General features: G+C 45.0%; 1 protein-coding gene across 1 annotated transcript; it reads right to left on the reverse strand.

Annotated features, from left to right (window-relative positions):
* Nucleotides 1-4,258: 4,258 nt before the first annotated feature.
* On the reverse strand, nucleotides 4,259-10,685 carry dusp10 (dual specificity phosphatase 10). The gene is made up of 4 exons (XM_037449118.2): nucleotides 10,390-10,685; nucleotides 8,404-9,274; nucleotides 5,429-5,797; nucleotides 4,259-4,859 (listed from the first exon to the last, which is right to left on the reverse strand). The coding sequence occupies exons 2-4, from the start codon at nucleotides 9,224-9,226 to the stop codon at nucleotides 4,594-4,596; spliced, it is 1,458 nt and encodes a 485-aa protein (XP_037305015.2). The 5' UTR covers nucleotides 9,227-9,274; nucleotides 10,390-10,685; the 3' UTR covers nucleotides 4,259-4,593.
* Between the last annotated feature and the right edge of the window lie 6,822 nt (nucleotides 10,686-17,507).

Genomic DNA, 17,507 nt, shown 5'->3' on the forward strand with positions numbered 1-17,507 from the left:
GGGGCTATTCTGGTGCTGCCAGCCTGCCCGGTGCTGATAGGAAAGGATTAATGAGGCGGGGCACTCATCGCTTGTAATTAGAAACAACACTAAAAACTATTTTTGTGCCTGTTCCTGTGGAGGGATCTTGACCCTCGGGCCTGTGCCCCCGCATCCCTTCGCCGCCGGCCATGAGGCGGTTAGACGTCTGCAAAGTCGAGGGTAAATATAAGCCCGTAACTCCTGCAGCTATGTGACACATGGTTCCATGGCTCTGGCTGTGTGCTCCACTGGATGCTCACGGGTCGGGAGGCGGATGGAGGCCGTCTCTTAAAATGCACACTGTAGGACAGGTTTGTTGTTATTGATTCAGGTGATCAGCGATTCCTCTGTTGTCCTGTTATTACCTGGCTTTGTTTTTATTTTGCGGGGGGTGGGGGGGGGCCCTTGGTGCCATGAAATATTTCTCCCTCAATTTGTTGTTTTTCTTTTGATATCAGGCTGTTTTCATATGCTCTACCGCTGTCTCTTTAATAGCTGAAGCAGTTAATCAACTGTCATCATTTGACCTTCTGTTTGATAATCCCTGCTGCACCAGTATGTGCTTTTTTCTCTTCCGACTTATGAGGGAATCATCCAGACCTTTGGCTGCTAAATGCTTCACTTGTACATTACGTGGTTAGACACTTAAATACAACATGAGACATTGGCCCCTTTAGTGTGACATCATCAGACACAAAGTTGCTCCATGTTAAACTGGGAGAAAATAAACCTCCAGGACGCCAAACCAAACTTGAAGCCTCCTTGTTTAATTCAAAGCTCACAAGTAGGGATTACAAAATTACAGTGCTTCATTTGGAACAGTTCAAGGAGTAGTAGGAGAAGAGACGACAGACCAGTTGAGGAATCTTGAGCAAAGTCATGCAAAAAGGTGTGGGAGAAGGCCTCCATTATAATAGCACCCTTTGTGGAAAAAAATAAATCCATCTGTCCTTAGGTCAGTGCAAAAATAGTAATGAATAAATGCATACAAAGAAAATAGATATATATTTATATACTGTATATACTTGACCGCTGACAACAGACACAAAGATAGAGAGACTTGTAGAGTGAAGCCCGTTTCCACCGGAGCCTCCGAGCCCAAAGCAGAGACTCTTGAACAAGTCAGTGCGCATCAAATATGACGGCTGGATGATGTCCTAAAACAGAACCTGCGTTTCCGAATCAGAGAGAACGGAGCCGAGTGCCTCGTGGGAGCTGTCAGTCAGGCAGTGACCTCTGCAGACAGAGCACGTGTGCGCAAGACGGACGGCACCGAAATGTCTGCAAAGTCATGCTTTGTTTTCCCCCGAAACCAGAGAACCGGCGTACAGTGCGATGGCTACATTGTTCCGTCGAATAGATCAGTACCTACAAAAGCCACGTGCCGCTGTGGGAGCCGACAGACGGGACCCAAAGGGTTCGTTTTTTAGCATCGGCTCAGATGCTAAGCTCGCTCTTTTGTTTTTTGTTTTGTTTTTTTGCAAATGGTGAATTCCTAGATATAAATGCACAAGCTACAAATGTGTTGTAAATTGTTATAATATACCTTTTTTTTATCATATTCAAATATACTGTGGAGCACCTTTAGACACCAATGACAACAGCAACAAAAATACAAAGTGAGGACACGTCGGTAAACAAACCGTATAACTTCTTTGTCGATAAGTCACACGTATAAAACTCACTTCAATCTGAGGCTGCAAACTGTCATTCATGCTTGAAGTATTCACGGAGACCTCACAAAACTATTTTTGATGATAGTTGGGTAACGAAAGAACCTGTTACAATTTTATTTGCATAGCATGAAATTTCACATGAGGGATTTTTTTCACCTATTGTAAAGCCTTTCTGAGTGAATTGTGTACTTGCGTAAGCTATGAAAACGTCTTGCATTATCCTTGATGCTGCTGACGGAGACACACGTGATCATTCTCTAAAAGGTTTGCGTGCAAATGTACTTTTGAAGATAAAATGGATCAGAATGGGTATTGCAAAATATATTTCTCTTTTTTTTCTGTTTTGCTTTGACAGTGGTATCATCAGCCCTGTGCTTCATTTCAAGATTATTTTTTTTCATGCAAACCATGAAGAGCTGAACAAAAACCAGAAGAAAATATGAACAGAAACCATAACGGGTGAGAAAGCGGTTTCCAGTCACCTTGGTAAAATACTGGACAAAGCTTGTAACTGCCTGTTTTTTTGGTCTGAATATCACAATAAAACTTCAGTGGAAGGACTGCATGTTCTTTTGTGTCTTGGGAACTTTGACAGCATTTATCAAATCAAAACCAGATCCAAGATTTTTTTTTCAGTTTTAAATGCTCACCTAATAAATGGTCATGCACACAGTCATCTGTGTGTGCTTAGAGATATACAGGTAGTTAAAAACACATGCATCCCACCTGGGTAAGTAGTTTCCCCTTTTTGTAATTGTCCCTAACGCTGTCACCAGCTGAGACAGTGTAAAGCTGACAAGGCTGAAATGCCAACTTTAGATCAGCAACAGTGCAAACGTCTGCAGCCAGGATCAGAATGAAGGCAAAGTAGCAATGAGCAGGTATTCTCTTCATATCTACCGACATGTCGTAATATGCCCGGTGATTATATTCAGGTGCAACAGGATGTTGGTAAACTTTATCAGCCTGCATATCTCCACTGCACTACAATTCAGTGCTTGGTTGATTTACAACTCACGTTGGTATTCAAATTCCCCTTCAAATGCCGCCGCGAGTTTGGAGTCGCACAGTGGGCATTTAAATCTCCGCCCTTTTGAGCGGCTGTTTTTCCTAAAATTCTGCATATTGATGAGATATTGCGGAAATAAATGTCTACGTCACACCGAGGCCACGAGCTGCTGTTTTTTTCTGGGAGTTAAAAAATGTCCACCCCGGTGTGTGTGTGTGTGTGTTCTGCATCCATCTGCGCTGTGATGCGTGGTATGGAGTCGCACAGTGGGCATTTAAATCTCCGCCCTTTTGAGCGGCTGTTTTTCCTAAAATTCTGCATATTGATGAGATATTGCGGAAATAAATGTCTACGTCACACCGAGGCCACGAGCTGCTGTTTTTTTCTGGGAGTTAAAAAATGTCCACCCCGGTGTGTGTGTGTGTGTGTTCTGCATCCATCTGCGCTGTGATGCGTGGTACCGCGCGCAGGCCCAGTGGTGACACGTGAATTAAGGCATAGATAGAGGCACTGGAACAGCACGGGACAGCAGCGCGCGCCTCAGCAGGCCAGAGGAGCTCGCTCTACCGTGGCTCAGCGTCAGCGCCGGGGGCCTTGTAAGAGATTAGAGGAAGGGTGACGCCGCTCTACCGCTACACACCGCCATCCACGCCGGGGGGGGCGGGGGGGGGGGGGGGGGGGAGGGGTGGTGGATGTTTGTTTGGAAGCCTGTGATTCCACTCTGCAACCTTGCAAGTGACGAAAAAGCGTAGCTCAGAATGTAGGGCTTTGACGCAGGGGGACTCGAGCGGGGTCGATTCGACGGAGCTGGGAGCGAAAAAGACCACAGGAGCCTTCAGCAGCAGGCAGTGAAACGCCTCCCTTCTGTTAAATCAAACAAAACCAGTAGCCCTGTTTTACAATATTCACTGATTATTTTTAAGCATTCTTTCCTTTGCCAGCAGCCGGTGCATATAAAAGCTCTTATGGCTGTCAAGGTAATGTATACTGTGTATTGCTAAAAATAAATGCATATGTGGATGCAGGAATGGCAAAACGATGATACTGAAAGCAAACACACAAAATATGAATGTGGTTCTGATGACTTACATAAACCCACAAGCTGCAAAAATAAAAGCCCAATTTCTTCCTCTTGTACACGTCTGCGCCAAATTTTACAGTATAACTGTATGCACCATGGACATAACTGAACAACAGTAATTACATTAATGTTAAAATGGTATTTCAGCAAAGAGCAGGAAATGTTTCATTGTAATTATTACATCATTATCATTATATACATATAAGATCAAGGTCTCAGTTGCATTCCACTCTGAAATTATTGCACAGTAAGCCACTGTGGGCATGTCATGGTCACCCCCATAAACCCCTGTATAAAAATAGAACAACAACATTAACACACCAAACAAGTCTTCATCTTTTTGTTTATAATTTTTTTTTTTTTTGACAGGCACTGCCGTGGCCAACCCGCCTGAGTCTGCAAACAGAAGCTGTGTGCCACAGTGTGAGCTTTGAGAGTTTCTCTGGTCAGTAATTGCCCATAAGCCCATAGAATATCTTTTCCAAAGCAATTTGCTTCCCCTCCCTGCCCCCCATGGTTGTTCCTCTCAATCACACATGGAAGGCTTCCTGCTGGTCGTCTTCTCCTCCTGGACTTGGGCCGGGTCCAAACAGTAGGGACTTTTTTTTAATTTTTTTTTGGCATTTCTCCTCACCGCTGACCCAGAGCTTCGGCACTCCAGAGGAGTCCAAGATGAGCACGAGGAGATTCAAGAAGAATAGAGCGGCTCTCCCACGGTCCAATCCGGCTCGCGGAGCAGCGGGTCTCTTCTGAGAGGACAGTGAGAGTGAGTACAAGCGCGGGCCTCGGGCCCACGGAGGGTTCCTTTAGACAACAGTTTCCACACCAATCAGCTTTGGTGTGAGGATTCGTGGCGTAATCCCGTTGTTGAGGTCCTCCTCGAACTCCAACAGCTGGCCCATGAAGTTGAGGTTCGGGGAGATGATGGGCCTCCTGGTTTTGACAAACTTGTAGGCGTCGGTCATGGTCATCCAGGTGTGCTTCATCAGATAGGCTATCACGATGGTGGCTGAACGAGACACGCCCGCCTGGCAGTGGATCAGGAGGCCCATACCTGCTTGGTGTGCTTCCTCTGCAGAGAGGAACATTTGAAACAATTAGAACATGAAGTCGTAAATGCTTTGTTCCCTCGGGGGGGAGTTCACATGGTCATCACACATGATAAGAAAAAGTAAAACTTCCTTTCTGATCAGTACAATTTTGTAATGTATCTGTAGCCGGTAGAGTATTGAGACCTGATTGTGTTTAATTTGGGGAAATAGCTTTTCCTAAATACAATACAATCTAAAACTGACAAAAGAAGTATAGATCATCGTCTATACATGTAACATTTAAGAACCTCGCCTTTTGCTGATTTAAATGAAAACATGTTACCCTTCATAAAGTAGAAAGTAGTGCAATATCTGTAACGCACTGAAATTAATACCCAGCCATGAATCATTCATTTTGCATCCATTTCCTTCTCATTTCTATTCAGTATAACAGCCGGCCGCCTGCAAAGCTGAATGGAAGCTCCCTTTTTGTAATTCACAGACCGATAAAATTTATTGCTCTAGAGTAGACTTTGCGTCGTCTCAAAAGGTCACAAGACCGTTGCGTTAGCTTACACTTGTGCAGCGAAAACAGTGGAGGTTTTCATACCGATGAATTCAAACGCCTCCTCAAAGTACTGCCGCAGGTTCTGCTTGTTGCTGTCCGTGGCGGGCAGCCGCTTGTAGACGAAGAAGCCCGTGTCGTAGTGGTAAAGCGGCAGGTGCGTGGTCACGTTCAGGACGTAGCCGATGTTGAAGCGCTGCAGCGGGTGGATGTCCTGAGCGTCGTGCTCGTTCCCCAGGTAGAGGAAGGGCAGGATCGGCGTCAGCTCTGCGTTCTCGATGCCCGGCGTGGAGGGCAGGGAGTGAGGTAGCGGCCCGGTCAGGCCTGCAGCAGCACCGGTGTCCGAGCCCTGGTGAAGGTGCAGCGAGTGCTCGCACAGGTTCTCGTGGCTCTGCCTGAAGCAGGTAAGGCCTCCTGTGAACACAAGATGTGTGACATGAGCTCAGGGTGAAGCCAATTTAACTAAAGAAAAAAACTGACCAACGGCGTTTCTTATTTACTTCACTGTTTCCGTTTTTACCCCTTTCCGAATTGCAAAACTGGACCCTGTTGGTCTCCTTGCCCGGGTTAAGAGTTCAATTCCCAGTATCCCTACGTGCTAAAAATACATGCACTCATGCTTGTGTGCACCTCACAGCACACCACAGAAACGAATAGGACAAGTAAGCTTTGCATACACGTCTGATAAAAGCAACGACAATGGGGCTTTAACATCGTAGAAATCTACAAGTTTCCAGACCACAGTGTTACATTGTAGTGTAATAGAAATGTCTCCATTCGGATGATTAATCACTATCATGTGATCAGCAATGTTTCCATTTGCAACAACAATTTTTTTTATAAGATGAGAGAAATGTCCAAAAGAGCTACTTGAACACTCTACCCTTGCCAAACAACATGAGAAACCCCCCAGACGGGCTACATGTTTAATGTGCTTCTCACTGGACATCTGCACTTCTCCAAATAACTGGTTTGCACCTGTTGCGGGTGATGCCACGGCCCAAAATTTCCCTTCAGCACAACAGTTGTGGGGAGGGGTGGAAAGTGTCAGACACCCGCCAGTATCAGTTCATGTATTGTTCGCTATGCAAGAGTTGACATCATGCCATATGAGGTCATCGTACAACTTCCCCCCCCCCCCCACCCCCCCCTGGTGACCGGGCAGGTGGGCTCGCTCCATGTGAAACAGCCCGATTGTTAACCGTGAACAAAGACATTAACCTGATGTGAGCTGATAGTGGAACAGCTCTGGCTGTCATGGGATGTTGTGGTCGTACTTGTGCTGTTTTAAATGTGAGAACGGGAAGTCTCTACAGGTCCCTCTGACATCAAATATGGGGATCAGATAATAGAGAGGAATCTCCACTTATAATGTTTTTTATAAACATAGCTCTATATATGAAGACCATTTGATCGATATTTGAAGCCAAAACAATAACTCATGAAACCTTTTTTTACAACAAACCTTTGTCACACGGGTGAATTTGTTCAGAAGGACCAGATTAAAAAATACATTTTGCTGTTTCCATTTATCTTAATGGTTACATAGAAAAAGTAACACACATTTCTATATTATTACCTTATAAATGTGTATTAACGTGCGGGCAAACAACCAACCAATGAGCCAAACCATCTCCATAGTACGGACCAACCGGGTTTGCTTCTGCTGCTGTGAGACTTGGAAGCCAACATCTCTTGGCTCTCGCATCGACACACAGTGAACTTCCTGTTTTCAAACTGAACCACAATCTTTCTTTTCAAGTCCAACACAGCAATAAAATAAACCATTCATAGTAAGCTTATGATACCAGAATTCTCCGGGGGCAACAGTTTGGTGTGAGATGAACCCTGTCGAGTGGGGCCCGTTATTCGCTATCAGCTGACTTAACGTCGTAGGGGAAAACTTGATCACTTTCATAAACCACAGGCTCAGTTCTTGTTTAGAAATGACCGCATCTGCCTCGCAAAGGCCTCTCACACCACAGACGGGCTGTTTTCAGTGCTTACCCTAAACCTCGCGGACCTCGCTGACGTGTTGTTTTCATGGCAACTCGCATTGAATGTAACCTGTTACTGCCCTCGGCTCCAGAACGGCAGGGACGGAAGATGTCGTGTTTCCAACATGCTGGTTGGTAACTGATCAAATACTGGGGTGAATTATTTAGTTGCATTAAACAAGCATGTTCCAGATATGTCACTATTACGTTATAAAAATAGCCCGTCCACTTCCCCTTGAAGAATTATTTTATTTTTAAATCAAATGAAGCATTAATTACCTTTAGGCTTACTTACCCTGTTAGTGTTTTAAGTATTCATTGCATTTTCAGCTTAGAGCTGGTTTTGTTTGTTAGGATTTGGTATAATGTCAACCATTGACTGATGAATATTTTGATTATCAGACATGGGAGGTCATTCCAGGTCTGAAAAAGGGCCCTTGTGATTTAGACAAAAGTCAGGCAGAGCCCTTTGATCGAGTAAGTCTTGCATTTTGCAAACCAGGGGAATAAAAAGCGAGTGAGTCTGCTCGTTTCGCCCTCTGAGACGAGCTTCACGCGGACGCCAGCAGAGGACCGCCATCTGAAGAGGCCGCCTTATTTACCAGCAGCTGCTCTCACTTCCTGCAAAATTCTTAATTGGTGTGGTATACAGCCTGTGAAGAGCTTGTGCATATGTCTATGTCTGAGCAATTTAGAGTGATCGTGCATCGGCTTGATCACACATGCAGAAGCTGTTGTAAGCAATGTTGTAGCTGCTGTTATGCCAGGTGACCAAAAAGGTCAAAGGCGATGCACACACTATGCGTTATTTAGCCACCACATTAGTTTCATATCAGTTTTTAAATTGCCACTAAGCATCTACCACTTCTAAACGGACTTTCCTTTCAGACTCAAGTGATTTACTTCCTCCCGAGTCAAACTAAAGCCCATAAAACTGTGGCTTCTCTCCCCTCCTCCCTATGCAACACAGCCATATTTACTCCCCGCCCTCCCCGGTCTATGACAAAGCCACTTAGGAGTTACCTTTGAGGATGATGGGGTCCCTGCCCTCCCTCCTCAGTGACTCCAGGACCACGTACAGCGGCTGGGAGAACGTCAGCCGGCTGGGGTCCATGGTGCTCTCGTCGTAAACCACGATCTCTTTGGAGAAGATGCCCTTGTAAGAGTCCTTGCCCCCGCGGCAGGAGATCAGGTCCAGCACGGTGAGCTTGCCCTGCTGCAGCCGCCGCCGGCTGATCTTGTCGGAGCAGTTGATGTGCACGGCGCCCCGGATGTGGCTCTTGTTGTACTCCATGAAGGGCCGGCAGTCGATGACGACCGGCACGGGTCCCACGGGGTGCCCCATGGGGCAGCAGGTCATCCGTTTGGCCAGCTCACCGGGATGGATGACCCTCACGCACGACAGGGCCTTCGGCGTGCCCGGGGCGAGACCGGGGCCGCCCAGTGCTTCGTGGTTGCTGAGGGCGGGGGGCCCGCCGGCATAGCTGAGGTTGGGGCTGCTGGCGCTCACCTGGCTGTTGTTGATGCTCTGGCTGTCCTTCTCATAGGTCGTCACTGAGCAGCAGCTGGCACTGCTGCATCCACACGACAACGAGCGCGTGGAGCCTTTGGATGAGGGCATATACGTTACAAGATTGGCCGTCGCCCGGATCTTCACCACGGTGGTGCTGATGACCGTCTCGCTGCTGCTGCTGCTGCTGCTGCTGCTGGTGGTGCTGCTGCTGGTGGTGGTGGTGGTGGCGATGGAGTCCAGGTAGCTGGTGTCCAGGCGCAGTTGTAGTTCCTGAGGTCGGATCGGCCTTGGCAGCGCCACCACAATTCTGTCGTCAAGAGGAGATGGAGGCATGGGGACGCCGAGGGCTGGACTGGGTCACGGAGAAGTCAGCGAGCCGCTCTGTGGGCACATTTAGATTAAAAGTGAGGCGAGGAGGAAAATCTTGGATTAGTTTTGGCTCAATTCGTCATGCTCGAGTGCGCGCCCGATCCAGATCCGAACAGAGGAGCGGAGCGCCTCCGGTCGGTTTGATCCACATGCAAACTAGATAACGGCCACTGAATTCAAATATCAGCCTTGTCAATACCCGCAGGGCAACACCCGACCTGGTGGGACAACGTGGTTGCGCGAGACGGCCCACTGACAATGCACAGGGAAATCATTACAGAGGCTCGTGTCGCTGAAGCACTTTGAGCGTAAGTAATATGAATCATCCTCCAAATACTGTACTGTGTGCGCGCGGGCGGGCGGGCGCGCGCGTGTGTGTGTGTGTGTGCGTGTGTGTGTGTGTGTGTGTGTGTGTGATGTTGAATTTTTCATCCCAACTCTGATCCGTCTGATCTAAAGCGTTTATAACCGAGAGAGGAGAAAGATGAAATGCTGCATGGACGCTATACGCCGCAGTCGGCTCCCCACACCCCCCCCCCCTCCCCCCGAAGACTGGAGGGGTCGGCAGTCAAAAAAAAAAAAAAGAGGGGAGGCAATTCCCTCTGATCGGCAGCATGAGCATGTTAAAAAAAAAAAACAACATGTCGCCCCGTGCGTGTTATGTAAAGACGCCCGCCGAGCACCGCCTGTCCCGGCCATAGGCGTCCTTCTCAGAGGCGGCGCAGGTTCGGCCGAAGCTGATATCATTCATGGGCAAAATTCATTGAAGAAACCGGCATGAGAACGTGCCGAGAATGCGATAAGCCTCGCACCGATCCGACGTGCTGTACAACCGGAGGGAATCAAATGTCACAGCGCTGTGGGGAATCAAACAAAACCCGACGGTTGTATTTTCTTTAGGTGAAGGTTGCAACTTTGACGCCATGCTGGGGTTTTTATAGGGAAAACAGATGGAATAAAACACAAAAAATAATATACACAGAGCCTACCTATCGCCAAAATAAACTGCTCAAAATGGTAGCAGAAATGTGGTATTCCTCTTCATTAATAATAGAAGTAATTCTTTATGACCGTGCGTTCCCAGAACAACTTGTGCCTCGGACGTCTGTGACTCGCGTGTCTCTTACCGGTGTGTGTCGCGGGTGGATTTATTATCTCCGCTCCGTGGCAACGTTGCCTCCATTCAGTCCGTCCGAGTGTTGTGGATCGCTAACATTTTTTGTTTTTTTTTTCCCTTCGGTACTTTTACCCTGCTCCCCCAGAAATAATATTGAGGGAAGTGTGCCAGCCTCCAGAAGTTGCGCAGCGGGATTGACGCGAGTGTGAGCCAATGCGCGGCCCCATTCATATTCAATCCGACCTTCTCTTTTTTTATTCTTTCTTTTTTTTTTCACGGTGAGGTCCAGCCCTGTGATGGGAGGGGTTTGGCAGAGATGTCTGCCTCTGTGGATGAGGTTGGGGGGTGGGTGGAGAGAGGGGACGTCGCTTGATACTGCCTTCAGTCCCACGAAGGAGCCAGGGATGATGTCACTGGCAGCCAATCAAAAGTCTCTCCGGGAAGGCTCGAGGAAGAAGACGCGGTGCTGCTGGAAACTCTTAACGTAGGGCAACATGGAGGTCCGGTATAATACAACAGGACAGTAGGGTGGCTGCGTGCTGCAGAGGAGATCCAAGTAGAAGCAAATTAGACACGAGGATTAGGAGTTCAACGGTGTCTTTTAAAGGCGTAGGGTCACGTGACACTCAAGTCATTTTGACACATGTGTAGATGATGGAATTAGCCGGGGCTGTGTATTGAACATGATTCACTCACCGTCATGGTAGGACATTTGAATAGAATGGAACTGTTGTTACTGTTATTAATAAAATCATTTTATTTCCTGCTATGACAAGTCCAATCAAGTCTTTTGTTCCTTGGTCAGAAAGCCAACCCTTCACCCCAAAAAATGTTTTTTTAGATATAATATCAGCTAATAAGTAAAGAAACAAGAAAATAATCGGGCCACAATCGTGACTCGCATCAAAGCAGTTGGTACAGTTCACATTGAATATGAACTTAAATGATTCTCAAACCATGGCACACACCTTACAAGAGATTTTCTACTTATTATTTAAATTAAATTAACGCTAAATCCTAAAAAAAATGTGGTTTCCCTTGCTTGTTCAAAACGTCTGTTCAATTTTTCTCAAGGGAACAAGTGTGATGATGACTTCCAGGGATAGCCTACAAGAATCTGTCATCCCAGCGCTGTATTCCTGGTTAAAATAACACAACTTGAAGGGCATTAGATACTTCAGGCAGCTGTGAGTCACAAGTGTGTCAGACTGCAAGTTTGTTTCTCCATCTAAAAGCATCATTTGACCTTTCTTTCTAAAGCTCTAATAGCTCTTCACTAAAGTGACCAACCTGTAACACTAATATAAAATAATAATTGCGCGAAAACTTCCCGATAAAGATCTGGTCCGTGTAAGACAGCCAAAGTGACTTGTATGTGAGGCCGGGATGTAACATTATTGGTAGTAATTAGTACTGTTGGTGTCTTTGGCAGGAAAGTCGTCGAGCAAGTGCCAAGTTGGCTGGCTGTACAGTCCCATATGACAGGAGGACCCATGCTGCGGTGAAAGGTTCTCGCCTTCAAACCCCAAATATAATCTGAGATCTCTATTTATCCCCTTTGGCAAAACAGAACAATGCAGGGCATGTATCATTGCCTCTATCATTAGCCCTGAGTACAGCTATTTATAAAAGGACGCAGCTGATCAAAGCCTATTCACATTGGATTCACAGCTTCTCCTGTTCCACTTGTGATTAAGGGTAAATGAACGGGAGCCCTTCAGAGGAGACCCAACGCTTGTTGTTGGTTTGTTTTTTCACTTTCACTTTAATGTGGGTGCTTCATTGGTGCGTTACCACAGTTTTGCACTCGGCAGCTTTCGTTAGAGCTGAGCGGAGGTTTTCAGGTGATCTGCAACCGCACTGCCAGATGCCACTCTATTTCCTTTCATTTCAATTGTAAGGCGATTCTCCTTGACTATTTTCATTTTTTTTCCTCTAAAATTCGTAGGTTGAGAACAACTGGATTAAGAGTATTTGAAAAAGTATAGCTCCACCAAAATGTGTTTAAAACATAAATAGTCGTTTAAAGCGAGAAGCCGATGAGATCTGTTGACAGTTCAAACATTGGATGCTGCAGGACCTGAGCAGTTATGTAAATTCAACCGGTTCTACCTGGCTGGTTTCACTTGGACAAATGTTTGTCAAGTCGTCCTCAAAATATTCTCTCTAGCCGTGATCAAAGATTTGACATTTAACGAAATTAAACTAAAAAAATTTTAGTTTAAGGATACATCAAAGAAGATGAGAGGGGTTACCACAAACCCAGTTATTGGCCATTATTATTACCTGGAAGTTAGACTTTTTCCTGGAAGCACTCAATTGTAATTCAACTGTGAGTAAAAAAAGATTTTTGAACCTAATCATAGAAGTCGCCAGAGAGAACAAAAACAGAGTTGATAGTGAGATTGTAACTTGAACAAAGGCCGTGTTCATCGCTAACCAAAAGCAGCTGCTTTAAGCATGAATCACCAAGTCTAATGCTGCTTTAATGGCTAAATGGTTCATTATATGGGTTTTATGTTGAAAATGAGGAGGTTGCTGATATTGGCCAAGAATTTATATACTTTTTTCATATGATTTGATCATTATGTTCAATAGCCACAATGTCTAACAGATGTTTTAATTGGTTCTCTGTTTAAATGTTAGGGAGCTATTTCATCCAATGAGCTGTCAATACATTTCAGAGTGGAAACATAAGTATCTCTTTTCAAAATGTGATGTTTATTTTCTTTTGGTGATATTACTCTAAAATGACATTATTTTCAGTGATCTCCTCCTTCTGTTTCACTGGGAGCAGGTTAATGTGAAGATGTGAAGTTTACGGACTACTTATTTCACTTTGAATGCTCGAGACAAAAAGGTGTTTTTACAAACTTTTTTCTTCCTCATTGTGAGCCAACGTGCTTCCTTCATAAATGTCAGCGGATGGAAAACATGACACAGGGCGGCATTGTGTATCTGTTAAGAGATCACACACGTGATGTGAGATAATGTCAAACTTTGATGCAAAACACAAGTCAAGTGGTTTAGTCTTTTTCTTTTTTTTTTTGTCTCTCTCTGCGGGCCCGGAAAATATGACTGATCGGGGTGTGCTATTTGCTGCCCCAGATGAAAGACCCAAACCACTTCCTGTCTCCAGCGAGGTGTAGACTCAACGCCGCGCGCAAAGATCTCAACCGTAACCTTGGAAACCGGTTGTCATACATATGCAAAATACCTTGGAGACGGCGTTTGACTTACAGATTATCCCATTTACTAATTGATTTCTTTTATTTTTTTAATATGCAAAAGACTGCCCGCTCACTCATCCCATCTAAAAAGAAACATTTCTAATTCAAAGGTTTTTAGAAATGTACAAATGTTGCTGCTGATGGTTTCTAAGAGGGAACGGCACAGATGGGCCTACTGCAGACTAAACAGCTTGAAAAGCAACATGTCAGGCAATGACAAAAAGACACTGCCAAAGATTCAACAGCCCGGCAACCCATGGCCTTTACTTTATGCATGTTTCTCAGCAAAATAATAATAATTTAAAAAAAACGTTGGCCCAGTCTGTGGATGCATTATGGTGCCACCCGCTGATATAATTGTCTTTAATTGTTTTAATGTTTACTGGATTAACACACATTAACCACCAGTCAGAAGGTAACAACGTGTAGCGGCAACAGCAAGAGAGACAGAGAGAAAGAGAGGGGGGGGGGGCGGAGAACGGATGTAATCAAGTCACACGTGACTCCACAATGGCCGATGAAAGAGGGAGTTGAAGCGAGACTGCAGACACGTGGAGTGGTTACGTGGAGGGACACTTTAAACCAAGCACGGGTCCTTAAACCTATCGAGTACAGTTCACTGACTCCACTCCTGCTGGCGGGTCCACAGACGGCAAAGCTCGGCTGCAGCAGCTTCAACAGTTGTGTTATGCACCACTGAACGGGACTTTGTAAAAGTACAGTTAAACTTTAATCCAAACAGCCAAGGTGGTAAACACCGACGACCCGTCTCTTCTCAGAACAAGGCCTCGTACCTTGAGATACTCACTTCTTTCCTTAATTGTGTTTCTGCTGCCACTTCAAATGCAACTTCTACTGTTTCAGTATTTCTACGTTAACTCACTCGTCCACTGACATTTCAAATCCTCTCACAGAGGACGATGTAATTATGTAACAGATGGCATCATATAAATGAAATAAACAATGCGCTACGCCAAACACAAGGCTGTTTAAAATCACAGAGAAACAATTAGATAAGACTATTCATCAATCTATTAGCAGTTCAATGTCTAAAGAAGGGAACATCAGCAGCAAGAGATTCCATCGCACAACCCTCAAGGAGGTTTCAAATGAAGTCTTAGAAATACTGAAATTAGCTGATGAATGCTGGCGGTGAAAATGGAAGAATCGGCCAGTTGTACAATGTCTCTTTTAAGTGTGGCGAGGACGTGTGTGTGACAGAGAAGCATAGTATACGCCGAACAATAACAGCTACATCAACGAGCTCATAACAACCCTATTTTCTTCTGAGTCGGGCCAGTCTGCTCAGTATTATTCATTCAAGTTGGCATGTCCCTTTGCCTGAGGGAGGTTGAATCATCCTCACGGTCACTTAGCAACAACCAAATATTGTTTAGTTAACAATCCCAAAAATGTAAGCATTCGCTCTCCCTTGCTCACGTATACACTCTGGCGTATAGTTCATAAAGTCGGTGATGGAGCGTCACTAATCTCCGTGGTGCTTTATGTGTACGTACAGTGACAGTGTGTGCTCTTCCAATCTTGGTTTACCTCATGCCCGGATGAAATCTGAGATAATGATCTCAAGAATAGCAAATATTGTCATTCTCCCTGCAGTGGGAGCCCAATTTAATTCTGACCTTATCCCAGAATGGAAGCATATCACACACATGGATGGATTTACACGACTGAGGGTATTAGATGATGTCTTCTGATATTTATACCCATTGTTCACAGCGAGTGCCTGTGTATGCAACGTCTTCGTAGAGGTCACGAACCAAACTTCTCCGCGGCGAAACCTCGCGTGGAGCAACTCATCAGAATAAAAATCCGCTGCCCTTCAACCATTTGAAACAAACACAGGACTGACACCACATAAATAAGAGTGACTCTCTCTGCAGCCGCTGCTAATCGCATCTAAATAGCAACTGTTTCTAGGACACGGGGGTCACCTGCTGCAAGGCTGTGTGGGAGCCACGGCCCTTTAGCCCCACGTGGCTGTCCCACGGGGGGCCGAGGGTTAGCCTTTGGCAGCTGCCTCCACGCTTCAGGAGTGGACCGCTCTGGACTATACCTGCAGAAATACCGCTTGATATTAATGGATGTAATATAAAGCAGGCCACGAATGACAGAACTCGGTTTTTTAGCGTCGTTTCAATGAGAAATTCAGACATTGGATATTCTAATGGTTTTTACTGCTCATGCATACTCTTCAGCTCCCATGCATTATTCTACACAAGCTGTTGCAGCTGTCAGAAATGTAAAATGCTTCACTTCCTGTATGACAGTGGATGATTTTGGAAGAAAAATCAAGACAGCAGGTGTGTGGAATAGCAAAACCTCATGTGTATCGACTATTGAATGTGGGATCTGCTCAGTTTTTCAGAGAATAGTAAACAAATATTAAAATTTTACAATGGCAGTTGAAAGCAGACATTTTACCACAAGCACCATCTACTGTAAGGAGTATTTATTCACCCGTTTACATTTTACATAGATTTCCTCGATTTTCAGATTTGATAGGATAAGAAAGCTTATTTCACCTGTGAATGCATGACAATACAATAATGCATTGTATCCCAAGGGTTGATGCTCCTCTCCTGTTACATTTGCAAACTAACTTGCATGATAGCATCAAACTGATATCATTACAGCTGCTTTACATACTCTGGACCACTACGGTGTTACACTTGTGAAGATTGTGTGGAAATGAACGGATCGCATCAGCCTAGTTGACACTGACTGTGACAATAAATTGTGTGCCTACATGGCTAAATGATATTATGGTGTCAGACCGGACAAACAAGCTGTTAAGCAAACAGAAAGTGGTGAACAGGATGTGACAATGGTGACAAGCCGAATCAAAGCCTTTTTGAAGGCTACCCTTCAAAGACCATATTAGAACTGAGACAGGTTACTTGACTACTTTTACTTGACCACTTCGTTTTGACATAAATAACATAGAATGTCCTAATATAGTACGATGCAGTAATAAACAACTAATCTAATCAGTAGAATACAGAGTCTTTAAAATGGGTTAGGGGTACATCAAAATGCTCTTGCATGTATTTTTTTTTTATAATTAAAAATGAATGATTCAAAAATCTACATTTGGCATTCTGGTAAATTCATGGTTTCGACCTGGACCGTTAGTAGTATTAGTATTTCTAATCTTACTCAAGTAAAGGACTGGAGTACTTCTTCCAGTACTATCTGCTGGGAAAACTGTGAGATGCGGTTGAGAGCTCAAGTTGGGACTTGCCACCACCAATAATTAACTTTTACAATCAGTCAAATTTGCGTGAATGGGAACAATGGAAAGTCTCTGACAGACTATAACTAAGAAGGTGCCACGTTTAACGTTATGTCCCGTGAAAAACATGCATCTCCAAAACATGAGCTGAGGAGAGTTGCTCTGTTATGAGATCTGTGCATATTCCCTTTTCAGATATTACCATGTACTTACATTAAAAAAAAGGCCTCAACCCCTAACAAAACACAACAATTCTTCAGTTTTCCTTTTTAAATTAAAAATGAAAGAAATTCTTACTGTTCCTCTCACAGAAACAATTCATTCATTCATTAAGTCAACAGCATTAACTAGCTGAGAAAATATTTTAACGCCACGTGAGCCAACTGTTCTCAGATTGTCTCTCCTTTTACCAAGGATGTCCTTTCATGCTCACCTCCTCCCGAGGAAGCCTACAGTGCGGGAAAGTCGATGAGTGCGCAGATGACCGGAGCGAGAAGGAGAGAAATGAAAGCAGAGAGGCAGTAGTGGAGAGTGATATGTGTCATTTGGTGATGTCATGCATCCAAGCATCCAGGGTGACAGCGGCGGCGGTAACGGCCTGAGTCAGAGGGTGACATCAACGCAACAAGCTGTCAGACAGGTTGG

This window comes from Pungitius pungitius, chromosome 20, assembly GCF_949316345.1.
Source record: "Pungitius pungitius chromosome 20, fPunPun2.1, whole genome shotgun sequence".
Taxonomy (NCBI): Eukaryota; Metazoa; Chordata; class Actinopteri; order Perciformes; family Gasterosteidae; genus Pungitius; species Pungitius pungitius.